A 27395-nucleotide genomic window follows, 5' to 3' on the forward strand; every position below is an offset into this window, starting at 1 on the left:
CAAAGCCATGCTGGGATTTAAAAAAAATACATGAGTTATAAAAATTTTCCCAAGGTTTTCGAATAACATGTTTCAGAATGCTCTCCATAAACAGCATATTATTTTTCAAAGTATATTCTGACTGAAAAATCCAAAAATGATTTTAATTTCTGGCCAATGAATCAGTTTTTAAAAACACTTTAGATACATCTCCAATTCTGGCCACTTTGATATTATGATAGTGCAATGTAATTACAGACTTCAACATCACTGGGCTAAATGTCAATCGATGAATACTGCCAGCAAGCACATTAAAACAATGTAAAAACGAAAGAACTCTGTTAAAAACAAAATGCCATATAAACGTCAAAACTACTCATAGAATAGCAGACACAAACATGCTCACAAATTAAGAAAACCTTTAACTATTGAGTCACTATGATAGCAAAAGGGTCTACTCTAGCCTGGGATCTGAGCAGGAGACAGTGGACAGAGGAGGCCATTAGGTTTTACATAGTCTCAGCACCTAAATTCCAGCACATTTCACTGATAGGTTCACTGGGGTTTGCTTTGCTGTTCTTTAATGTTAAAATTTTAAAGTTCTCTCTTCCCTAATTTCATGTTTTTTTTGTTTGTTTGCTTTTTGAAATATTTTGTGGAGTAATACACTCTCTGTAGTATGACATTACATGTTAATTTTATAGCAAATTCACCCAATTACCCCTCTTCTCTCCCTGAGATTCAAAATCTGTGCTTTGAGCAATAGCAGTTGCTAGTGGGCAAAAATATGTGCCTTCTTACTTTTCAGTCCCAGTATATTTCCTTTGCAAATCCTACAATTTATTAGCTCCATGGCAGATTGACGTAAACCATGTTCCAAAACAAACACAAAGAAAGATCTACATTACTATAATATCCAGGTTGAGAAAAACTACCATGAAAGCAAGGAAATTCTGATGAAAGGTTGCTGCCATAGTTTTGGATCAGCTGCTTAATGCTTAATCGCTGTTAGGCTTGTGCTCTGAGAGAAAGGGCCGGGGCTTTTGCACTATGAAGGGGTAGCAATGTTATACATCTAATTTTAAAAACGGTGATGCTGTAAAAATGAAGTTGATGTTTTTATCTATTGATACATTTAAATAAAATATATATTCCAGGTGTATGTTTAGTTTAAATAAAAAACCCACACACATACAGCAATATAACTTTGTTTCCACGGGGGCGCCATATAACTTTGGTGCCAACGCTAACACTTTCACAAATTCTCCATAAATTTTCATTCAAACCCTAGTTAAGTGGCACTGTTTAAATACCAGGGAGTACGGTTAACAGTTGCCACCAGAGCTTGTGGATCATCCTGGGAGTGGGCAAGTGCTCCTTTCCTTCCCCTCCTTTTCATGGTAGTACGATGGATGAAGATATACAGCTCCTGTTCACAAAGTGCTTCTTATCTGTGTTAGACAGTGCATGTGAAGTGTTAGGTACACTCCTTTATTGCTTCCGTCCAACATATGAAGAAACTGTGCCTTGGGACACTGAGCAACTTGCCCAGGGCCAAACAATCAGTGAATGGTAGTGGATGCAAGATTGAGACCCCAGGGCATGTGTCTGTGACCCCCTGGCACCCAAACTTTCAGCCTCCTCGCTGTCCGCCAGCCCTAGCTGCACTGAGAGTGCTTAACACCAACCAGCAGCAATCTCTGTTCTGCTGATCAAAGCCCATATAGTAGTGCAGCACCGTGGTTAAGAGCATGCCACCAGACAAGCTGCATTTGATTCCCATGCTTTGGAACTTTCTACCTATGTTATCTTAGGCAGTTTACTTAACTCCTAGGCCTTAGTGTCCTCATCTGGGAAATGGCACAGTCATACCTCCCTCACAGGGTTATGTAAGGATCACAGAGGTAATCTGTTTAATGGCTCAGCAAACTAAATGTTTAAAAAATAGTGGTTACGATCAATAAAAAAGTAGACCAGAGTGTCTCTACTTACAACATCGCTTGACTGAAGACTATTTATAGCCTTAGGAAAGAAAAGCTCCTGAATATCTCTAAGAGGAACTGCTGTGCTACCCCTGACATTCAGAGACAGCTTTGTGCTGCCTGATATCTTCTTTTCATTATGCAATAAAGCCACTGGAAACCAGTGACAACCACCACCACGAGTATATCTTCTCTTTCCTCTTTCTAGTGAAAGATAGCCTGTAGGAGCTGGTGGATGCCATATTCAGAGAGACGTTTTTTAAAGAAGGCAGAGACCTCTTCTTCTAGGATGCAGATTTCTTGGTTTTTCATTCATTTTAAATGATTACAGTAGGACTTCTGAGATAGATAGGCTTTATTTCCTTGCCCTTCAAGTCTAAAATGAATACAAATACATAAAAACTTTCCTCCCCTTAGCTGTGAATTCGGGGATCTAAAACGATAAGGCAGGCCTTTCTCCTACTTAACTGGAACAGAGCATAAGCCACTCCAGCTTCTGGGTCAGTAAAAAAATGTAAAGATCGATGGTAAACAATTTGTAGATTAGACTGGCTTAAACCACATCCACCATATAGACATACATTTGTATTTTTTTTGTAAAGGGTTTTATCAATAAAACAGCAAGTGCCAAAACAATGAAATAGCAATGCCAGAAATGAAATCTAATTTAATCAAACAAAATTACATCAAGATCATTTCACATTAGTAAGAGGCTTTTTGCTTTGTGAAAAATAATTCCCCTCTGTGGGCATTCACAGTAGATTTAAAAGGAGATTGAATTTATTTGAAAATTGAAAGCAGAGTACAAGGCATTTTGATGTAAAGTGCCAGCAAAACTCAATAAAATAGATAGTTGTGTTAAAGGTCATGCTATTACTACCTTGATAGGAAAAAGATCTGTAGTCAAAAATTTTACTTGCAGGTCTACATTTACATTTCAATTTAATGGTTTGGAGCTGGAATTTTAAACTACAAAAATAGGAGCTGCTATTTTCTACTTTTGTATGGACTATTAGGCTAACTTTCTACCACTTTTATAATGAATTTATTTAGTGTTTATTTTCACCACTATAGGAATTCTCTTTTGGATGAGGTGTAATGGCATATAACTTCTAATGCGGTGAGTTGATAGGTCAAAAGCTTTTAAAATGTCATTTATGCAAAAAAAGTCCCCGAACGGTGATTCTTCTATTGTAAATTTAACACATATATGCTGCTGCTTTCTTTCACCCAAACACATTCATCCATCCTTAACAGGAGAATTCTCACAATAATTTCTGAGCAAGTGTTTGCTATATGGACCAATCACGACCATATGTATTTATGCACGCTGTGTTTCCAACACTACTTCTGAAAAGTAAATTGCTTCTCACTCTTCCTTCTTGACTCACTTCACTCGAGTGAAAGTGCACTAACATTTCACGGACTGCCATGAAATTGTAAGTAAAGACCAAGAAACATGTGAAAGGTGAGGTCTCTGACCAGCTTCAGAAAAACAGAACATCAGTCTCCAGGGACCTCGATGAGCACTTGGATTTCAGTAAACTTTCAACGCTCATAACTATGCATGTGATTTACAAGCATGTGAAATCAGAGGCTGCCCCATCGAGGCTTGCCCTTGAGCACCTCCTGCCCTCCTCCGCATGCTCCTGTGACTCCCCCACACCCAGGCCACTGTCTCTCGAGAGCCCCGTCTCAATGGGCTCAGTCACCCGGACAATCAGCAGCTTTCAGCCTTACGTCCTCTACTCCCCTGGTAAAAGGACTGCCTCCAAAAGCATCTTTTGAAAGGAGGATCCAAGTAGATAAGAGAGGGACAGGAGTCCAGTGACACTTGTTCCAATGATAGACAAGTCTTTCAGCTTTGTCTGCTGCATGCTGCGAGCCGAAAGGGCTGCTGTGGGTGTGAGCCACTCTGTCCTCTGACCGCTCAGGAGAACTGAGCGGCACAAGCGGCACAGGATGGTGCTTGTCAGTTTCCTTGAGGGGCCACCCTGTAGGTGCCAGGTGCAGGCTTGTCCTTATGTCTGCATGTACGCAATGCTAAGGCTGAATTTTCTCATCCTTGGCAACGGGGAATGTTCAGTGAAATTACACTAAAAAATCTTTTGAAGTCTGCATTTTTAAGAATAGTTTACAAACATAATAGAAAACTATGTATTTTAGGAACAGAAACAATAACAATTTTGCCAACTAGCCACAGACCAGATTCCAGAAAGGAACAAAAACAGGAAAAATTTTCAATTTAACGGGGAAAGCAATTATACAAGTAGAATTAATAGCTGAGAGTTTTAAAGACCATTTTCCAAAACTTTATACAAAGAATCTTGCATGCTGCCAGTTATCTCTCCTCTAAAGGTAGACACGAAATATGTATAAACCAAGTAAATGACAAAATGCACAGGGAAAATAACGACTGGTTATCGACAATGTGCTCTCGGTGGTCATCTTAATAATAGGATTTGGATGCAGACTGGGCAGAAAAAAAAATGTCTCATTCAATATGTAACCAATCTTAGATTTCGTTCAATCTAGATCAGTGATTCTCAAATTGTCTACTCATTGAAATCACCTGAAAGATTTAAAGGGCTCTCAATGCCTCTCAGTCTCATTTATCAGGGCACTGGAATTTTTGAAAGCTCCCTAGGTGTCACAATGTAAAGCAATTATTGAGAATCATGCTCTACCATTCCCGAGAACTTCAGCAGATGAGGCTGGTTCTCGTACTGGCCATACATTCTGATTCAGCATTCTGATATAAGCTCAATTTAAACGATTTCAAATCACTAGCATCTTAAAGAAGTTTTCCCCTGGCTATAGTTAGTACAGTTTTCATAATTCCCTCCCCCGAGATTAAAACAACACAACCACAGTACCACTAATAATACATACACACACACACACACTGAAGATTTTAAAATTTGTCCATCAGTTTGACACCTGCATCATTCCTCCAGTGTCAGTATTTGTGGTTAGTTTGTACAGCATGTTATCACTGGATTAAAATTGGACTGAAGTCTATCCAATCCCTACGTATTTTAAAAATGTACTTCTGAGTGACTTTCTACCTATAAATTTAACAAAGCTCGGTCTTCTAGGGAGAATGGAATTGTCTCTTTCTACATTAAATGGCAGTTAAATTCCTATGGATTAAATAAATTAAATAAATATATTCCTATGAATTCATTCCATGAATCTCATCTCCACAACTTATTTCCTGAAACAAAAAGAAGTCAATTCTTTAGCTTGCACTTTGCATAATTACATGATTTTCGTGTGATAAAAGGTAAAGACAGTCAAGTCTCTACGTTACTGATTAAGCCCAAACTAGGTGTTTAAAAATAAGACATAGTATTTTTAGCTTCCCAGTTAGGGAGGAGCTGTCCAGGTTTCATAAACGATTAGCTTTTTGCTGATAGCATTCCTCTGAAGTAGCTATAAGGATCAGGACTGGTAAAGGTTTAAAAAGGTCAAACATGTCCCAGCTTCTCGTCACAAGAGAAGCTAGCCTTTTACCATGTGACAGAAATTACTGTCAATTTCTAATTGACAATTAGCAGAGAAGGATTTCCTTTATGCCATTGCTCTTTATGTCTGATTCAATATATTCATTAATGATCATTAATGAATGCCGTGGATGATCGCCACTGGCAGGGTTGTAAGGTTTTCATTTCAAACATTTATAGGTTGGGTTTAGCATATATTATTAATTCTGTGATCTGATTATTCCAATCCATACTTTGCTCTATTAAAACAGCTTTATGTCTTCTCCTAGGATTTTAAAACTAAAAGAAGTGAGAAGACAAAATATGTATAATAGTTTCTGAAAATTCTTATTTGTGATATTTATATAAAATGATTGTCAACCAAAACAGAATACTGCAATGAACACACTAACTAATCATACATCAAAGAAGCCTGAAAAAATTATTATGAAATAACTGTGAACAGTTTTTTACTCCAGAGGTCTCTGAGGGACCTTCCACCAAAAAACAACAGTATGATCAGCTTATAAATGTGCTGGCATTTGCCCTACAATACTGACAGCAGCCTTCTCTAACATTTCCCATCTGTAGCCTATGTTAAGGGGTTCCACGGGGACTGAGATGAGGTCAGTTGTAGCATAACCTACTAGAGGTGAAAAAGATGTAGTTCATTGCTCACTGTACACGCTCAAATATCCACGCGATAGATTCCTATTTATTGACACCACTAGTGCCAGATACTAATGGAATTCAAAATATTGCACTTTACAATGTCATACTGGCTCACTAGAATAACAGGTTTTGAATTTTGTTTTAATCCATAGAAACCTTGGCCCCATTTACAATAAAGTAGTCCAATTTATAAAATACAAGAAAATTGAACTCTTCTGGGTAAGAAGGCTGTAGGGGGTTTGGAAGAATTTCTAGAGGTCTGCAGAACACATTTCAATAACTATGCTATATACTGGTTTGCAAAATTTTATTGTGTGATGATGAAATATCTCAGTGTCAGAATAAACTCTTATTCAGTATCCCAATGGACAGATGTAAACTGTAATACAGGGACTCTGAGGTAATCCCAATTAAAAGGAAATCATTCTTTAAGAAGTTATATTAAAGCAAAAATAAGAACTTTTGAGTTTTTTATATCTTACAACACAATTTTTAAGTATTTGGAGTCCATTTTCACTGCTGCATTTAACATACATATCTTTTTAATACCAACATTTTTACTCAAATAAGATTTGAGAACTATGCATTATTCTCAACTATTTGATAATATATTATATTTTAAAGCAAATTGGCAATATGCATCATGGTGCATATAACTGAACTTGGTAATACTTCTATGAATGAATAGTAAGGAAGTCATCTATGACAAGGTTAAATATGTATGCACAAGAATGTTACACAACATTGTTTATAATAGCAAAGAAAAGTACTAGAGCCATCTTAAATGTCTCAGAATAAGAAAATGTACCACCAACTGATATTAAAAACTAAGTTTTTGAGAAAAGTTTCCAAACCTGGGAAAATACTCATATTGTTATGTGAAAGGCTGTAAGGATTTATACATGATTTGATTTCAGTTTTACCTTAAAGCTTAGAAAAAAGCTAGAAGAAAATATTTTCCTCTTTGTGTGTTTTTATATTTATTAATATGGGCTTCTGTTACCTTTATAGCCAGGAAAAATTAATTTAATTTTAATATAATAAGAAGAAAATATATCAAAATGTTAATGGTGGTTTTCTTACATTGATAGAATTAGGTTTTATTCTTTTTTTTAACATTTTCACCAACTTTTTTTTAAAATAGAGAGTATATTTTACTTTCATAGTAATAAAATATACTGCCAGTGAGTAATGAACTTCCTGCATCTTTATTCTTTGCTCATGAGGTACCACTGGCAGTGAGTTATGAGGTCACATTTAGGCAGGTATTTATTGGATGCTATATGCAAAATATGAACGTTTCCTTTTAAAACAAACTTTTAACTATTTGCTACAATTTCTAATGAAAAATTTTGCTGGGAGAAAGGTGAGACTATTGTGTTAACAGATTTTCCAAGTGATCTGTGCTTGGTGCCAAAGTTCTCTGCTCTTACATGGTGGGTGGTGTTGACACTGTCACTATGTGAGCTTGAGGTTGGGTGGTCCCAATAGTATGGTTATCTGAATTCTGAGTGTTGGTTTTACATGGTAGGTTCTAAATAGATATCATGAATACATCTATATTTCCTTTGACTAGCTTCTTCTTGTTTTGGGCCTTATCTCTGAGTAGAAAACAAAAGAGCACAGAATTCATTTCTGTATGAGTAGATGTTGTTTTCCAGTTAAGAAATGAAAAGGATAAGCAGTTCTTCCAAATCATATGGTTATTCTGCTTTATTCTAAAACAGTCATGAGATGTTAAATGTGTCTTAATTTTAGAATGCCACAACTTGCTGTAAAGCTCAGTTCAGCTAATATTACACTTACTTCTCTTGTAACCAAATATGACTATAACTTTATTTACGTACGCACTAGATTATATAAAGTGAAAATTTGAATTGGAGAAATGGGAAAGAAGGTAGTAGATGTGCTAATGTATTGTATAGATGACTAATTATAAATAAAATCTTTTTACTTACCTGTAAAAATATTGTACAAGGCACAGTACAAGTAGCAGTTTTTATGACACAGATTCAAAATCTGATGCAGTAAAAGAACAACTGATTTGCCACTGTCAGAATAACCAAAACACTTTTTTCCTATCAAATGTGGACATACAATCTCAAGTATTATACCCGTTAAACAATATTTAAACAAATACTTTATAGAGCCCTGAATGATTTCAAGTGTATAAATTACAAAGGGAAAAAGCATGCAAAAGCCATCCGATGGTACTGCTCAATTGTCACCAAAAAAACAGAAAATTTAATGTCATTGTTCCTATTCATTTGCCATAATTACTGTTCCCTTAGGTCTCCTTAAATATTCTTTCTTTTATTACAGAAAAATGCCGTTAGTGAGGAAGATAACACTAAAATAAAATTGACATAGCCAGAGCAAAGATAAATAAAATGTAAAAATCCAACCTTTATTCCACTTTGAACAAGTTTGTGAATGTCCAAATAAGGCTCCTTGAAAATTTCTCCTTCAGGGGTCAGAATCTTCACGTAGCCTTCTTTTTCCAGAATGAAGAGCCGGCGAGACCCATCACCGCTGTGCAGGGCACTGACAGGCTGCCGCAGCCCACTCACAACCTCCTCAACACAGAAGCAGTTGTGTTTGTGCTTTCTAAATAAATTAAAGGAAACCAGTAAGCTTTTCACGAGATGAAACAAGTAGGGGATGTACTTAGCATCTTTTTTCAATATATGTTTCTTCTAGGAATCAGTGGTTTTAAGAATCATGAAGAATAACCCAAAGATCACAATTGAATTCTTTTAAGTATTTATTTTAAATTCTTTTCAGTGGAGAAAAACCCTGCCTTCTATCTAAAAGTAAAAGACAAAATCAAAACTTGTGTGTATTTTAAATTTTCATAAGCTTATTGGCTCATATTTCAGTGACTATAATTAAAATTAGCTTTCCTCGCAATGATTAAACCTTAGAGAAGGCACTCAGAGAAAAAGTTCTAAGATCTATGTATAAGAATCTGATATTCTAATAATAATTGTTCTAAATTTTTCCATAGCACCATAAGCTAACAACAAGCATAAAATACAAGTTGAAATTTTTTTCAACTTGTTTTATGCTAACAACAAGCATAAAATACAAGATTCATGTGGATTTTATGAGTATAAAATCCACATGAATCATACAGAAGTCAAGCTCATAATATATGATTAGTAGCCTGAATATTAAAAGCATTTAAATGAATACGATTTTAGAGAAGCAAACTACCAAAAAGAAAACACAAAAGCATCTGGAGGATATAGCTGTTCAACATAAGTAAAGACAGATGATTCACTGTCAAAACCACAAAATTTGCCAGGTTTTTTTTTTTTTAAAGATTAAAAGAGTATCTTTATGAACCTGCTGATCTCTTCTACTTTGTCATATTCCTCCATTTGGTCCAAGTAGTTAGATGCTGGTCCTCTGACTTGTTTTCTTGGAAAATCTGGAAAGCACAATCCACCATCTTTTCTTGCATAATAAAAGCAAAACTCATCAGCAGTTGTTTGAAGGAAACCTTTAAAAAATGCATAAAGACTCATTAGAAATATAGAGTGTCACAGCAAAACAGCCTCATTAGAAAAATATAGTATGAGAACACAGAATTTTTAAAACTATATGAATATTGTAAGAAAAACAGACTAAAATAAAAGGAAAAAAATTTTTTTTTTGTCTTGGAGTAAAAAGAGTAAAAACCCATTTTTACTCTTGTCACTGCATTGCCTCTGTTTTCAAGCTTCCCTTAGTTACCACATGTTGCACCTGTGAGCTTATCTGACCATCATTTAGCATTTTTCCTACAATACTAAATAACTTTCTGAGAAGAAAAAATTAAAATCAAAAAAGAAGTAGGCCATCAGTTGCCAGTTTTGATCATTTTGTAATTTTTATTGCATTGCCACTCACGTATGTTAAAATAGTATATCTTTAAAATATCCCTTCAGTCTTAAGCAGATCAGCATTACTGCCTTTACTTTGTATTCAGAAAGCAGAGGAGAAATGTGGAGTCAAACAGAGTCAGAAGCAGGGCCAAAATTTTAGTCAGTAGCTTCTGGCACATAATAAAACACAACAAATATTTGTTTAATGGGTGATAGAACAATGGTAAATATAGCTCAAAAATTCTTGTCAATAATGAAAACATTTTAAAACACCTTAAACTTTTAATTGACCTTTCACTGCCACACTCAAATTGTTGAGAAGCTGACATGTCACCACCTCAGCAACAAAAACAAAAACAAACAAAAAACAAGCTAAAACAAAAAATGCAAAGAAAAGACAATGTATCCAAAAGAAAGCTTTTTTTTCTTTTCTTATGGATTAAGAATTTATATCATTTTAGGTTGTGTATGTGTGTGTATGTATATATCTTACTAGAATTAAAATTAAAAACAAAACATAAGACTGTACAACACAGTGAAGTAAATGATGGACTACAGTGAGTAGTATAATTATAAAATGTTCTTTTATGACCTGTAACAATTATACTACACTAAGGTAGGGTGTTAATAACAGGCTGGTATATGGGAACTCTGTATATGATGCATGATTTTCTTGTAAACCCATAACTTATCCAATAAAAAAAGAATTTACATAAAATAAAACAGCTACCTCTGAATGTGAAAGAAAAAGATCTTTACAACAAAAATGAGTTTTGACAATAGTAATTTGAATTAGTAAGGTATTAGGCTTTTTTTTTTGAGGAGAGGGCATTTCATAAGATTCTCTTTCATATCTGATGACATCTACTTTTAAAATATGATGTAATTCCCAGAGTTGGCCCTATATACAAGTCCTAAATTCCTGCCTCTGGTAGCACACCTTTAATTTTACTTAAGGTTTTGATTTTATGTAACAAGTTAGATTACTGTGCCTCTATCAGTTTTGGGAGAAAGGCATCTAGCAACTTAGCTGAAGTTTAGAAGTTGCATAATAGATCCAGGTTTAGCAGGGATTTCTAAAAATGAGAATCTCGGGTTGGCCAAGTGAGGCTAACGGATGGAACACGAAAGATACTAGAAAGTTTATTTTCTTTGAACGTGACCTAATTCCTCAAAACAAAAACTACCCTTAGAATCTGAGGGACCCAAATGGTTAAAGCTTGATGCACAACATGGCCTAACCACTGGTGAAATGGATTGTCCCTACATTTCTGAGACAAACTCTTTAAGGCCAATTTCTGATCAACTATGACCAATTTCTGACCAGGCAAGTCAGAATAGATATCCTTGAGTGTATGTGTGGGGGGTGCGTGGGGGTGGGGAGGAGCCAAAAAAGGTGGCATGGCAGCTGGGAAAGGTGCTCCATGAGAGGGACAAGGAAGCCAGTAGGTTATCTTTCTTTGTGAAAAAATTCAGGGATTAGAATTAGGGAAAGGAATGAAGAATAAAGCATTTAATCATCTTCAGCAATTCTCTGTTTGCAAAAGACAACTTTTTTCTTCCATTCTTTAATGGCTAAGCATACAGATGACAACTATCTAGAAGGGTTAAACAATTCTCTTCAGGGTAAAAGAAAGAGAGAGGAAACTCAGTTGCTAAATTAAAATTTTCTCCAAGTTTTGGGCTAGATCTTATTTTGGATGTATATCCTGCATGCATGTCATCGGCACGGAGATCTATAATATTAACATCTTTGAATTATTTACCATCAGAGAGCAAGCTCTCCATGCCAGTATACATGCACGAAAAGGATCATACTTATATTTTTAACAATGTGTGGGTGTTCAGAGCACCATAAAATTCATTAGTGAGAAATTTTATTTTAATGTGATGTTTGCCTACAAGTCACAAAAATATTTCAAGGTGCAACTCAGAAGAAATTTAGAGTTTGCTTAGTTTTTCAAAAAAAACGTGTTTGATATTTGAGCATTACAGTCTGTAAACAAATACCGTCTTAAGGGGAAAGTAGTGACCAATACCTGTGGCTGGTTTCGTTCTATAAGGAATTATTAGCTGGGAACAAACATGAGGAAATGAGAATCATTTTCAAACCTAACATCTAAAGATTAATGAGTTCATATTTATAAATGCTGTGGCTCCAGAGGTAATCTGCTCTTTTAGCAAAAATTAAATAAATACAAAATTTTAATAATGAATTACTTCCGGCTTTTTATTAAACCTAGACACAATCTAAGTGTGAAACAGAGAGCCAGCTCAGAAGACTTTTACATAAAAATATGGGCATTTTTCTTCCAATCATGTTGTTTGAATTGAAATATCTAATACTTTTATCAATAATTTTCTTTAAATGTCCTGACTTTGCTGCAAAGAGCTTATTCACATGTGGAAGAGGACTTGATTTCATGGCATTGGGCTAGTATTTATTGCCAAGATGTAATTTACCAAATGGTACCCTTAGGTTTGGAGGGACACACTGATGAGCATTTTACTCAAGGTGAGTGTTTACTTCACTCTGGATCACCATAATATGATCAGGTCTACTAATGATGAACATACACTGATTATTCTAGCAGCAGTAATTTATTAACTCCTAACAATTTATCATATGCCTTCGGCCTGTAGCTATTTATTCTCCTGCATCAGGAAACCAGTCTTACTATAACCCAAGCAGCCTGTGAAATGCTGATAGGTGAAATAAATACTCTGGGAGTATGCTAAGCTCTAGTTTTTCTTGCAATATGCATCCTACAGAGACGTTATTTTTCCCCATTATATGTTCATCATGGTAAGAAAAAAAAAGTTACTGACCCACTGTCAGTCTACTCCACTGTACTGGAGTACATTATTATGCATCCATTTATTCCCTCTGATTTGCTCTCCTTGGGACTAATAAGACACATGTGCAAGATATGTGACTGGGGTTAGGGGTGGCTATGGAATAGAGAAACTCAGCAGGATCAAACCCTTGACCTTGGCCTCATTAGCAACATGATTAAACCAATTGAACTAATTGTGTGCAGACATTTCACACTACAATAACCTACAGCTGAGGAGATGACAGTCTAAGCATGATAAAAGTCATTCTGATAATGGGTGTAAAGGAAGAAGTCCATTGATATGCTCTCCACATAGTATATTATCCCATCACTTAGTGAACAAGAAATTATCTACCCTGCTGACGAAAACTCAAGTAGAAGAAAGACTTGTAATGTTGAGCAAGGAGCGCTTGTGTTTTTTAAAATGGAATTTTGGCATTTGAGAAATTTGAAGAATTTACCTTTCTAAGTAACAAATTCACAACTGGAGAATACCATGACTAATAAATGTCTAGTACACCCTCAATCTTAAGCATTTTTTCTCATTCTTGGGAAAAATAAGCAGCCCATGATTATGTCCAATTTAAAGTTTCTAGAAAGCAGCTATGGTTCAATTATATGTGTATTCTAAAGTGACTGTGCATTCTTAAAGCCATGAAGATGAAGCATGGATAGAACATCTAGGTATTTATTCTTCATGTATTGAGCAATAGGGAAAAATATGAAGCTGTCTCCTGAAATATTTTCTCTTTCTCCCAACTCCATCCAGCATTTGTCTTGTCTCGGCAAAATGCATCCCTTAGGATGCTTCCTCTTCAGGTTTTCAATTGGCAGAAACAAAAGGCTATAAATGAATGAGGATGGTTGACTAATTTCTGATAAAAACAATCATAAAGTAGCTGTTTGCCATTTTTGACAATTCGAAACTTTGAGAAAAGTAAAGCATACCATTAAATAGACTTTAGAAGATGAAAATATGACAAATTTTCTTTTATGGTGATGCCTTAGAAACGAGTGTTCTAGAATTCGAAAGATACTTCTACGGTGGGGACAGGATTACCATTTTATTTGTCATACTTAAGGAAACAGTTACCTACACGCCAAGGATCAGTCCAGCTAACAAATCGATTAATATAATGATGCAGAGTGTGTAGTTACAGCTCACTTCTGGGAGGGGCACACAGAATGATTATTAGCATCTGATGGATGCAGGGGAAGCCTCCCTCTGCTGCTCCAGCCACCAATGGAGTGGAGTTTTCATCTGGTTATCTTTCAAGGCAGCCTGGGTGGCCACCAAAAGCACTTGACATCTTGATGCACTTCAGCAGTTTTACATATATACAAACTTTGTAGAAAAATAAATTTGTCATTCGTCACCACATATGTTGATCTGGGGAGTGAGGTGCTAGCAGTTCTGGCTCCTGAGCTGTTTGCTGTGCTCTCTCGTTCAGTGGATAATGCTTTTGTTTGTTTGTTTCGGAGGCTAAAATAATGTGAACTATATAAAGACCCTTCCCCACATGAGTCCCTAAATTCAGCATACTTGTAATTATCCACTATAAATAAATGTGAATGAAAATGCTGTGTTGGTATCACTTTCAACTTATAGCAGTAAAGGCAAACCTGGAAGACCTGAAATTTCATGCAAACCTTCATGGTATCTAATCTGATATTGCTTCCTGGCAAGGACATGCTCTCTAGACAACTGTGACCCATTCTACTTTGCTTTGGGGAATGTGATAAAAGGAAGAAACAGCTGGTTTAAGAAAATTCTTCGAAACATTGCTGTAGTTTATAAAAACAACAATAATGTTTTCATATTGAATGAGTTTAGATACATGCTACACCACACGAGAGGAAGCAAGCCATCCCAATCAAAATGTTTTCTTAGGTTATTAAGGGAGCACTACAAAAAAATACAAAAGGGTACATTTTTCTGGGTCAGAGAAAAGAGTACAATGTACATAGCAGTTAGAAAAATTCTCCAAGCTCATTCTACAGTTCTTAACTTTGTTTTTTTCCTTAAATGCCATTTAGTCATATAAACTGTTAACTCCAGTAGATCTGTTTGTGTGTGCCTTTGCCTAACTAAACAGAATCTGTCTCCTTAAATTCTTCTCTACAGCTACTTTGATTGTTCCAACTAAAACAACAGAAAAAATTTACAAACTTTTGACAAATAAAATTAGTGATCACCCAAGAATCTATGCTTTTTAAGATCCAGAATCTGACAGTGACCAGACATATTTGTGACATAAGAACTTCTCTATCTATCCATCCTATCAACCACCTTATCATTGTTTGGCCTTGGTTAAGGCATTAACTTCTGAGACTCATGGTTCTCATCTGTCATATGGAGATGACTCTACTTTTCTATCTATCTCACAGGATTTTTGAGGAGCAAATTAGTCATTATATGTGAAAACGCTTTGCAAAAGTTTCTCTACTTGGATTCCTAATCTTATTTTATGTAGGAAATATCTTAAAAGATAGTGGCTAACCCCCAATAACATATCAGCTGCTTGGAAGAGAAGGAGGCTTCCTTGATATTGATACTCATGCGTAAAAAGACACCAACAGGAAATTTGCACTGACAATCCAATACATTATTAACTGTATTATCAATTTAAGAAGTGCAAAACGTTACAACGAAACCAATATGCTATTTGTAGACTGAAATTACAATACCCCTTTCAGCAACAATGAAAGATTAAGAATCTGGAAAGGTAAATTATGAGGAAAATAGGTATTCTGAAAGGGGAAATAAATTTTACACCCTCATAAGCAAGCTTTTAAGAGCAGGTATCTTGTAAGGATATTCTACAGTAGTTGATTTAATTTATGTGTCTTTTTTTTACCTGGAATGTGACCTCGGCAAGTATAAAAGAATTCTTTGCAATAGTCTTTGCAGAGCAGGGGAAGTACTAGGTCTCTTTCCAATGCTTCTTTCTCAGGTGAATGGAACAGGCTCTGCGAATGTGGTGAGCAATGCGCACATTTGATTTCCTCCAGTAACTTCCCACATTCTGTGTTGTTGATAACAGAAAATATCTGAAAGCCATAAATCAGAAACAAACTGCTTTTTAATTATGTGAAGTCATATTTAGTTATGATTTTTGTTCTAATGCAAGAAGAGAAGTCTCATTTATAATCTAGCCAATGCAGTTGTCTGAAAAGACTTAACCGTATTACAATACAGAATGCCTTTATAAGGATACAGCTAATACAATTTTTTGGGTTAGAGTAGGAGAACAAAGGATAAGGAAGACATAAAAGTGCTTACCCTTGCAAATCAAAGCCTGTCGATCTGTCTTTCAGGTGTGAAAAACTGAAAGCCATTATATTTAGACCTTTAAACTCTTTATCACATAACTCTGCCTGAAAATGTATACTGATTGATATTTAACTTTATAACTCCAAATGTCTTTATCGAACTGTACGTAAGGAAGAATTTTTAAGATGTCCTAATATGATATTCTCAAAGAAGTAACTGAATCACATCTTTCCGTTTATTTCAATAATTTTTAATCTGCAGCATGTATAGGCAACATTTTCTAAAGTGGAGAAATATCTGCCTTTCATGTTCTGTAAAAATATCTGAAGTTGAATCAAACAGATTTAAGACAGATTTTTATTATTCGTTATATCTTAGCCAGGAAAAACTTTCTAACTAGCTCCTTGGGTATGCTATAGGCATGAATAAACACAAGAGTTTAATGAAAGTGCTTCTGTATAGTATTTAGGGAATTTCAATTTAAAAAGCATACTTTTATCATTATTTTCACAGTGTTCTATCTTCTATTTCCATAAGACCAATCGGAGAGTTATTGATGTGTCAAGGTTAGTAATTTGTAGATAAAGAGGTGCTTGTTGGCAACTACTAATTTTTTAAAAACCGACTTCAGGGGCTCCTTTAATGACTACAGAAGATAGTATTAGCACATTCATGACACAAAATGTGCTATAAAAATCAAGCACTGATTTTTCAAATTAAAAAGACCATAAAGGGATTGAATTTTATATCTTTTCCCAATTTACACAATCATATATTTAATTATTTCTCTAGACCATAAACTGAAATTAAAATTTTAAACTTCAAACTGTTTAAAGCAAATACTACTTCTCAAGCTGAGGTTCTAATTTGAGTAAATCATATACCTTCTATATTCTAGGGTAAAGATATTATAGGTAATAAAAAATTTGCATCTGAAAGACTAGAGGAACTTTCAAAAGTCACTGAATACAAGCACGCTGAAATTTTAGCATGCAGTGATTAAAATTCCAACAGAAGCTACCGTATTTTGGAAAAAAAAATATGGCATGTTGTGACTAGCTGCAATATTCAGAAAAGTTATTATTGATCGCAATGATTTACGTTTTAATTTTCATCAAATTATTTAAATGAAAATTGCTTCAATAATTAAAGTTTTTAAAAGAAAACATATATCAAACACTCAGCATTGGCACTCCAAAAGTGTTTTAAGTGTCTTTTATTGGCTATTCTCCCACAGACCTCACCAGATCTATTCGATATTAATAGTGTTCAACTTTGTTCTGTGTGTTTATCGTAAGCAGTCCACTACGAAAACACTTGCAGTATGCTAAAGTTCCCTCTGTTGCTGGCTGGAAAACTAGAAAGTAATTTCCTTTGGCTTTCTGGAGAACATGCATGGTTCCATTTTTAATAACTGAAGGAAAATGAACCCATCCATCCTCCCAGCAGCTATCCAAGAAGAGCTTGATTTTAGTGCCCAAAGAATTTTGTCTTTTACGATTTTTGGAATGTAATTCTGGCCACAAAATCTCTCATCAAAAGTTTCAGAAACAGGATTCAATAAATTATCTGAAATCAAGTATAATATTATTCTCTTTAAAGTTTCATGCTGTTCCGGCCCAGCAGGATGGTAACATTTTGCTCTGTGTGAGGTCTGCAGTGTAAATACCTATTTGAAGATAGATAGAGCCATCATTCTGGCTTTGGTTTCAATGAGCCAATAGTCTTACTGAAGTCAATTAAACTGACTCAACCAAAGCTGCAGCACCATTTTAGACAGATGAATATGGGTATGTGCAGGGTATTTTTTTCTTCACTTTTGCCTAAGTGTATATATATCTCTATATATATATCTATATAGCTCCTTAACTTTACGTCTGACAATATCATCAATCTTAAGAAGAAATTTAAGCTAATTTCCTGTTTCAATGTTTAAAAGTCATATATGAAACCATCAAAATAAAGTGGTTTAAACTAAATATACTTTGGAAATCATGTAAAACTTCAAAACATTATTACAGCATGCTTAGTAATGATTGTGGCTGTTGCTGACTAATTTATAATGTCTGGAAGGTTATCCTTTAATCTTTAACCACATGGAAGTGAGACTCATAGAAGAGAGGTAAGATAAATACTGGGATACACAATAAAACGTGGCCTACAACTATAGCTTATCAACAAATAGTAAAATGGGTGACAGAGACCTTCTGTATTTCTCTTTATTTATCAAGTAACTAAACAAAGCCGGTGAAAAGGCACCCACACTGGTTTGATGAGCAGACAAAGGGATAAGGGATAAAATACATGACAGTATATTAAGATGCTGTCTTAAGATCACTTGGTACACAAAGTTATTTCTAAAAATCATATGCCTACAAGGTTGTTCAGCTGTTGGGTAGAACACATGCGTCTCTGAACTATAGTGCTGGATTATGTCATTAAAGAGTTCAGTTTCAATTTTAGGCTAATATGTAAATAGATCATTGTACTAAGGCAGCTGTTAAAGGGACCCCAAGATGAGTTATTTGTTTAGTTGGATGTGTTCAACAATAGCCTTTGTCCCTGAAAGAGTCAGAGCAAACAAATGATTGTAAAAGGGCACACTTGAAAACAATTACTTTTCACCCATTCCTTGACAGCTTTGGCTGTGAAACCACCCAAGGTAGAGAGATCTATGCCTCTGTGGCTACAAGTTAGGTTTTAGATATGGGGATATATCAGTTGGTTGCAGATTCAATTTGGCATGCTGTAATTAGGAGCTGCAAAAAGATTAAGTCATTATAATTTCCCCAATTTTGGCAGTATGTATTTGTAATAGTAGTCAATAAATTTTTAATTATAATACACAAAATTATTAATATCAAAAGCATAGTACATGGCTAAAAATTTTAATTCAGTGCTAGTTCATTAAAGAAAATTTGTTAGTCCAGAAACTGTACTTAATTGCACAACTGAACATTCTCAATAGTCCTACCTCGTTTGCTCCTGCCATGGTATGTGACTATGAAATTTCTTCCCCTAGGAAAAAGCTACTACTGTAGTCTCTTGAAAAGTTGCAGAAATCTTTCTGGGGAAAATTTTTTTTTTCTTAAACAAAAAAAGAGCCCTTTCAAATAGCCATCATCTCTCCTATACACGCATTATGAAATAAGATCCTAACATATATTATAAGCCAGGAAGGCTTAGGGGAAAAAAGGGGAACATGGGAGTTTATTATAAAATAACATGTTTTAAGAACTATTAAAACTTGAGAACTAACATAGGTCAAGAATGCATATGAATAGCTATATCAAATCTCTATTTTGAACAATTCGAACATTGTTGGTTTATGAACCACTTGTAAGGTAACGAGCAATTTTGACACATTTTCCAAATGAGTAGTTTGTTGGACATTGGAAGCATGTAAAACAGAAAGGAATGTGGATAGTTAACGTGGCAGATTGCTTCCTAAAGAATGATTTCTTTAAAAACAATTATATAACTTTTCTTAAGGGCTATAACTCCTCCTAGTTCAACCATCACACCTACTTCCCCGCTAGATTAAGTTAAGAACAAAGTTTTCATTCCTCATGTTCCTGGAAAAGTTCAGTATGGCACGGGTTTCCAGATCACTGGTACACTCACAGTGTACACTACACATGGGCAGAGTTAATGGCTAATATATATAAAGTCTTTTTTGAATTTCTTGGCTCCTTTGGATGTCTGGTAAGATTATTTGCATGTAGCTATTTTGGAATTTAATTGAACTGCAACACAGGAGCTTAATGACATTGTTTTGAATAAAATGCTGGAATATCTGCTCTCTGAATCTCAGACTACTGCTGCATATGGTAAGAATAAAGAGAGAGCTGCAGCTGAAAACCTGCAGCAAGACAGTTCTCACTCATCTGGGAATAGAGGGAGTTGGACAAATGCTCTCTCAAAAGGCACGAACATTTGGACAGAGCTGGGGACTGAAAGAGAATGATGTTCTCTAGTTTCACCCATTAGTGAACCAACTAACAAACACAATGGTGTTGTTGTTATTCTTTTGCCATAAGCAACAGGACTCTGTGTGTGGGCAGCAGTTTAGTGGGGAGGAGGATAAGTCGACCCCTTTTTGTCCTATTGATTTTTTCCTATTTGCATGACTTGAGCAAATTAAATGATGCAATATGGCTTTTTCTTACAAAACAAAGTGAGAGATACCACCCAGACACATATGTTGATTCGTAGGAGCTGTTTACATGAGAATAGAGTGAAATCTACCGTGAACTGAGCATAAAAATTAGATTCAGCCTGGGTTCTTTTTTTTTTTTTTTTTTTTTTTTTATTATGCCTGGGCCAGCAAGACTGAAGCACAAGTTTTCCAAGAGTCTCTCAGACCTTGACAACTGCAGTGTTGTAACAGAGGAATTCTTAATTAAACCTAAAATGGGGAGTGGGAGGGGGAGCAAAGACACCTGATTGTTTATTTCACGTGCAGCGATTGTTAATGACGTGATCCCGCATTCTTTCCCTGGAGTACAGTAGATAGCACACATTACTGCATCCCATGGCAAAAAAAAAAAAGTTGCAAACTCAAAAATGAGCATGTCTTTATACTCGAACAACACGACTTTCATATTTGTTTAAACTCAGCACTAGAAAAAGCTAAGTGCCAATACTCCTAAAACAAGTTTCTAGAGAAGTTCTTCCGAGGTAATTTAGCATTGTAAGCCTGGGTTTATCATGTCATAAAATGACGGAGAATCGTCTCAGTTCATGTGATAAATACCCCCAGCAAACTGTTTCGCCAGTTTTTCGGGTTCTGAACTGGAATACCAGGAATTCCTTTTCTCTGGTTTAACTATATTGTACATGTAAAATATCCCCCTCTGACGGAGCTGTGATCATAAACCAACCACACTTCAACATCTTTTAGTATTCAATCTTCTTACTAAGCGAACACGTGGAGAAAACGGCACTAATATATATACATATTTTTTACCCTAGAAAAATAAGCCAGAAATCACAGCCACCTTCATTTTCAGTTTCTCTGCAGCCCAAGCCCGATTCGACCCCAAACCCCCTAGTAATCGCGATTCTTTAAAATTGTTTACCCAGTCCGGGATGCGGGTACCACAAGACGCGTGTCCTGACTGAGGCAGGCGGTTTGCACAGCATCCTGACCGCGGACTTCGGGGGCGGGAGAGTTAACTGCGCACCCCAGAGGAACACACAACAGAATCGCATTAGCGCATTACAAAAGTTATCAGAAAGAACTCCTCAAACAAGTTTTGCCCTCCCTACAACTACCTCCAGTGCCTGAGCGAGTCCACCCAGCCAACGTGCCAAGGTCGTACCGTGAGGCGGGTGGGTGCCTACCTTGTTATCCACGCGCCCCAGCCCTGGGCTGTCATTCCGCAGGCAGCAGGACAGCCGAGGGTAGAAGCTGCCGCACAGCATCTCTCCCCCACTCAGCACATCCAGCTGGGACATCACCCGCCTGTCTCTCCTTTTCAGGCGCTTCGGGGGGTTCCCATTCAGGCACCTTCTCCTCCTCGCTCCGCTCCCTTCGCTTCTTTCCCCGAACTTAGCATCTCCTTCAAAGAAGCCCAGCGCCACGGCCAGCAGCAGCAGCTTAAAGGAGAGCATCTTCAGCATCGTCTGCCCCGAGCGGCTGGGGCTGGGCGCGGGAGGATGGGGGGGAACGCCACTGCCCAGCAGGGGCACTAGGGCGCAGCTCCAGGAGGAGGCTGCGGGGCGGCAGGGCGCTCGAGAGGCAAAGGGAGGTGGCGGGGGGCGAGAATATGTAGAGAGATGCAACTTTGCGGAAAATAAAAGACCAGGCGGTGGGTCCAGCGCCTTACGGGAGCCCGCAGAGTCAGATAAAGTTGTGCGGATGACACAGTTTGCAGTCGTGCCAGTGTCAGTTGGGTTAGGGGCTTTCTGGTGCGGCTGAGAAGTGGGAGGAGGAGAAGGTGTTGGCAGAGGAGGAGGAAGAAGAGGAGGAGAAGAAGGCCACAGACGTTCACTTGTCCGTGTAACGGGTGTTGTTTAGGTGAAACAGTAGCAGGAACAGAAACGGCGGCGGCGGCGGGACAGGCGGCGGCTGGGGCAGCGCTGGGGTCTAGATGATGCTGAGGTCTCCTCTGCCGGCGGCTGCAGCTCCTCACACAGCCTCTCATGTTTCGTTCCCTCTTTTCTTCTTCTTTTTAACTAGCGCGCGGGGAGGTGCTGCCACCGCGCGCCCCTTGACGTCACCGCCTCTCCGCTCGCCCACGCCCGGGCCGGGGGGAGAGGGGGCGGACCCGGCGTGAGCGCTCCCCCCCCCCCCCCCGCCAGGCTCGGGCGGCCTCCCGGGTGTGGGAGGGAGGGGGTTGGTGGCCGCGGCAGCCGCGACGGGCGAAGGGGGAGGGCACAGCCTGGCCGGAGCTCCGGCGGAAACCCGGCTGCGCCAGCCTCGAGGGTGCAGACGCAGCGTGCCCGCCTCTCCGCGGCGTCCGGGTGGGGGATTCCACGGCCCTGGCCTCTCTCAGCCCGGCCGGCCTGGGGAGAATGCACGACTGGGAGATTCCGAGGTGCCGGGCGGCAGCAGCCCGCCGGCTGCTTCTTCTCTCCGGTCCGCAGCCCCTCCGCACGGCCGCGGGGCTAAAGCCCGAGAAAGTGAGTAAGAGCGGGCCGCGAGACGTTGGAAGGGAAGGGCCCCTCCAAGAACCTGCCCCCACCCGGACCGCCGTCCCGCATGCCCTCCCCTGTCCGGGACGAGCCGGCGTTTGGCCGCGGGAGACGTTTAACAAAGTGGGCTGGACTGGGCGGGAGGAACTGCTCGGCCCCTTTCCCTTTCCACGGGTTCCCCAGTGATATTCAAGTGAAGTCGAGTTTTCACAGCTCTTCCTTGGGGTCTGGTTTCAAGGCGGTGGGACAGCCCAGATGCTGCTGCTGGGCGCCGAGGGGGCGGACACAGTGTGGAGACGGTGGGAAGAAGAGGCACCCACCCCTGCGGAAGATCCCGCGCGCCCCTGAAATAGCGCGGACTCTCCCGTGGGATGAGGGGGGCAAGGCCGAGCCCGAGCCCGCCGCCCCGAGGGTTGGCCTGGGCTCTGGCGGGCGGGCCCAGGCGTCCCTTCCGAGGGCCCCACCTGTGTCCCAGCCCTGAGCCGCATCCCGGTCGCATCTCTCCCGGTGTTCAGGTTCCCCGGCTCCGGGGGCGCGGGGAGGAGAGGAAGCTGACCAAGGAATTAGCGTTCATTTTAAATGGGGGGTGGGGGGGGGTGGGGGGGAACCCGAGGAGAGATTCCTGGAGGTGTAAGTCTTGCGAAGTTAGTTCTGGAGTAAAAATTAAAGGGTGGGTTTGCGAGTGGCCAGAAGCGCGATGCCTTACACATCGATGTGTATAATAATCAATTAACTTTTCCCTCAGTTATCGAACTTTTGAGTTAAAAAGAAGGGTTTCTAAAAGGATTTGTACGTCATCAAGAACGGTGATTTGACGTTTACGGTTCTCGGCAAGTTGGCACCAAGACCAAAAATGTGCCTTTTGCCCTCTTGGGTATTTAGCAGGGGAACTGATTTCCTGGTAGTTGGGCTTTGATGAGAAGATAAGGCAATTATGCTATTCCGGCAAGGAAGGAATGCTCGCCCTATTTGGATTTGCTTCACTTCTAGGACTTAGATTTATCCAAGCCAGTGTGTAAACTGGTGATGGTGGAGGTGGGTGGCAATGGCTAGGCCACCCATCTCTGGGCCCTGAGCTATCAGGGGAGCTAGGTTTTTCCCAAAAAATGACAGAGTAGAATAACTATAGAAACTTCTGGGATATTTGGCCCAGTCCTAAGCTCAATGTAAGGGTCCTGATGACATACTTCACATTTTTCCCAGGGACTTCTGCTTGTATGTGATTGCATATGTTACTTGGGTCCCACAGGCTGTTTTATCTGACATTCTTCCTCCTTCAGACTCCTAATATAAAATGAATCATGGAGCTGTAAATTCTCTCAGTTTAATAGATTTGGAGATGAATCATACTTAGGTTAAATCACTTGCACTTGCTCCTCTAAAAAGGTAGTTTTAAAACCGGGATCCAAGAACCCAATCTAGAGTACTTTCCACTATCAGTTTTATTCCCAAAAAACCAGTTTTGTGTCTTTTTCCAAAATAAAACTCATTTAAAGTTCTATTTTGTGATTTGAGCCTCCACTCTAGTTGATGAGTTCATGTTAGTAGTGTTAGAACAAGCCATTCTTAATGTTTATATTTCAAGACTGAGAACATTTGACTCAGAAATGAAGTTGAGAAATGAAGACTGAGAAATTAATTTTGGTTTTAAAAAATTGTGCAGCTATTATAACACACGAACCTAAATTTCAAGATATAGAGAGTTTATGAAATATTACTGAAATAAGATGTGTATGTTCTTTCTTGATACATGGAACCTATAATTGATTTTATTATAGTTAGTAATGAAATTCATTAAGTTGGGTAACTTATAAGACATTTAGTCTTAGTGCCACTGACATGACTTCTAAAAAGTCACTGAGTAGTGTTATACAAGTAGACTAACTTCTGATTTGTTTTTTTCCAGAATGAAAGCTGCAAATTTGTCAACAGTCCAATTGACAGCATATTTTCATAGGAAACAAGAATTGATATGCCTTTTCCTAAGAATAAACCTAGAAAGCCCATTGGGAGGCTTCAGCATGGAAACACATATCTACCCACTTGAACAAGAAAAATGGTCTCCCTCCATTAGGGAACTGTCCCTCTTCAACGAAATCACCAGGAGTGGTGAGAAAAAGTAGGGAACCCTCCGCAACCAAATGTGTCAAAACAAATCAAATTGTTCCTTTTTAGCAAGAAATAAAATTGCACAAGGGTGGTCAGTCTCCCATCTTCTGTTCACATCAACATTGAGCAACCCCTCTAGGACTTCCTGCATACAGATTGTGCCCTATACAAGAGTCCCTCACTGACTTAGCAGGTGGAATCCAAAATCCTGTCCAGGCTGCATTCGTCAGGAAACATGTATTGGTGCGTGGCCATATCCACCTAGAAGACATGATACCTTTTTCTAATTTACACCAAAGTGCCCTATACGGGCTAGTGGCAGCTCTGACTACTTTACTCTCACTCCCACCCCATCCAGGGTTATGTCCCTTTCTTTGAATAAATTGAATATTCTCATGAACAAATTAGGTTCATTATAAAAGATGAACTATTTGGCCAAAATTGAAATGAACTTAATAGGTGTAACTCAAAATATCACCATGGATGTGCCTATATAGTTAATTGTGTATACCTTTTAATGTATCAGAAGTTAGAACAAATTAAAAGTGATAAATGTTTAAAATAACATTTTTTCGTGTGTTGCAATCAGTTTTATGTATGGATTTCTGACCTTCACAGAAATTCTCTTTCAACAAATATGTATTAAGTGCCAGGCACTGTGCTAAGCAGTTTGTATACAATGATGTAAAATACAAACAGACACCTTGCCCCTGAACAGTTAATAATCTAGGAAGGAAGACAGATGATACAGTCACAAAAATGATTATAAATTATGGTAAGAGCTTTGAAAGAAAATCCAATATGGAAAATAACGTGGCAGATCCATTTCAGATTAAGTAACTGGAAAAAGCTTCTTCAAGGAAGTGACGTTTCATCTGAGACTTGTGAATGATTAGATTGAGTTTGTGAAGTGACTCCATCCTGTCATTTAAAGTATAAAATCATGTGAGTTCATAATATAACACAGTTCATTTATAGTAAAGCACAGAGTAAAGTAGGTAGTTAAGAAAGAAGTCAAGAGCCAACTCCATAGTTTTATAGTTTATAGATTCCAAGTAATTAATGAATTTATATTCATATCTATGTCATTTTCATTTGCAAATACTGTTTCTTCTTTCGTACCTCATCTTCATCAACTGTTACGTCTTTCTTTAAATCCTGGCTCACCATTCAACTTCAATAACCCTTTAGCCCATGTTCCTCTTCTAACCAGCATTTTAGGTGCTGTTTTTTTTTTTTTTCATTTGTATATTGTTTGTAATTGTCAGAGTTTCTCACATATCGGAGTGGAGTATCTATGAACTTGTAAGTTCCGTGAGGACAAAAATTGCATATTGTTCTTTTTGGCCACCCTAGCAAAGAGACCAATTCAGTTCTAAGGTACAGTGACCAACCACTTAATAAATGCTGCTGACTGGTCAGGGTGTATGAATGCTACTTTTTAGAGTTTTAAAATGGAGGAAATATTTGCACTGTAAAAATTCTAAATTTTAAAGTAGTTGGGAACATGCAACATATAGTACGTGGTCACTAAGGAAGTTCAGGAAACAATGCTAGTAAAGTGTGATTCCAAAGAGGAAGGCCAGCTAACAAAGCCAAAGAATGAATACTTATCCTTAAAAAATTAAAGATCAGTTATTGTTCAAGGACACTGATGCAATAGTAGGGCGAGTGGTAAGGGCTTTTCTACATTTATTACATCTTTCTTTCGATAGTTATGTATCGTGCATCTGCTGGATTCTAGATCCTGTTCAGGGCGCTAGGGACAGAGTAGTAAACAATACTTGTTATGCCATGGAGCTCATGTTCTACTGGGGAGGACAGAAAGCAAATACGCATACTGAGTATGCCAGATAAGTGCTATGAAGAAAAGGGATAACAGGAAAGGGCAGTGCAGAAGGTGAGAGAAATAGTAATCTTATATAAATTATCAGAAAGGGTGTCCACTGAGGTGAACACTGGGCAGAGACTTACAATGGCAAGCCACTGGTCTGTACAGGGACCAGCAAGTCAGAGGCCAAAAAGCAAGCATGCTTGTAGGTTCAAGGAATAATAGCAAGGAGGCCAGTGTGGCTGGAGCAGAGTGGATGACAGAAAATGGCAAGAAACGAGACCAGAGAAGTCACCTTGAACCCAGATTGTGTAGGATCTTGTAAGCTATGTTAAGGACTTTGGCTTTTACTGTGAATGAGACAGTTATCAGTCAGGGTCCAGAAATAAACTGCTGGATACTTCTACAGAGTAAGTTAAATGCAAGGTGCTGGGAAACAGAAAAAGCAAAAAAAGAACAAAGTAAAACAGAGATGGTACCTAGAGGAAGCTGTTTCTATTTCTAGGGAGTAGGGAATAAGAGTTGGGCTTCTCAGAACTTAGTTGGTATTGGAGACGCCTTGTGGAACTGTGGAGAAGGGGTTGCTGTCAAGCTGTTACCTCTAAGATGGTGACATGAGGTTGATTCTGGGAGTGCTGGAAGAAAGCTGGAGACTAGAACCAATTGCGCCCGACAGAATGAGGGATTATTGCCAGGCTGATGCTAACAGGAACATCAA

The 27395-nt window shown here is 38.2% G+C and overlaps 1 protein-coding gene and 1 long non-coding RNA gene across 4 annotated transcripts in view; one reads left to right on the forward strand and one right to left on the reverse strand.

Moving 5' to 3' along the window:
* HHIP (hedgehog interacting protein) overlaps positions 1-22272 on the reverse strand; it is an 89726-nt gene extending 67454 nt beyond the window's left edge. For all 3 annotated transcript variants that reach the window (XM_077139917.1, XM_077139916.1, XM_077139915.1), the window contains exons 1-4: positions 21445-22272; positions 15683-15875; positions 9467-9623; positions 8524-8725 (exon numbers count right to left, since the gene is read on the reverse strand). In XM_077139917.1, the coding sequence (XP_076996032.1) occupies positions 8524-8725; positions 9467-9623; positions 15683-15875; positions 21445-21723 (831 nt within the window). In that variant the 5' untranslated portion in view covers positions 21724-22272. The remainder of the gene's footprint in view (positions 1-8523; positions 8726-9466; positions 9624-15682; positions 15876-21444) is intronic.
* A 152-nt stretch (positions 22273-22424) lies between these two features.
* Positions 22425-24937, forward strand: LOC143666071 (uncharacterized). Its single transcript, XR_013167358.1, has 2 exons — positions 22425-22725; positions 24644-24937. It is a non-coding gene; the product is annotated as an uncharacterized LOC143666071 (long non-coding RNA).
* Positions 24938-27395: the final 2458 nt, after the last annotated feature.

Source organism: Tamandua tetradactyla, chromosome 22, assembly GCF_023851605.1.
Source record: "Tamandua tetradactyla isolate mTamTet1 chromosome 22, mTamTet1.pri, whole genome shotgun sequence".
Lineage (NCBI taxonomy): Eukaryota > Metazoa > Chordata > Mammalia > Pilosa > Myrmecophagidae > Tamandua > Tamandua tetradactyla.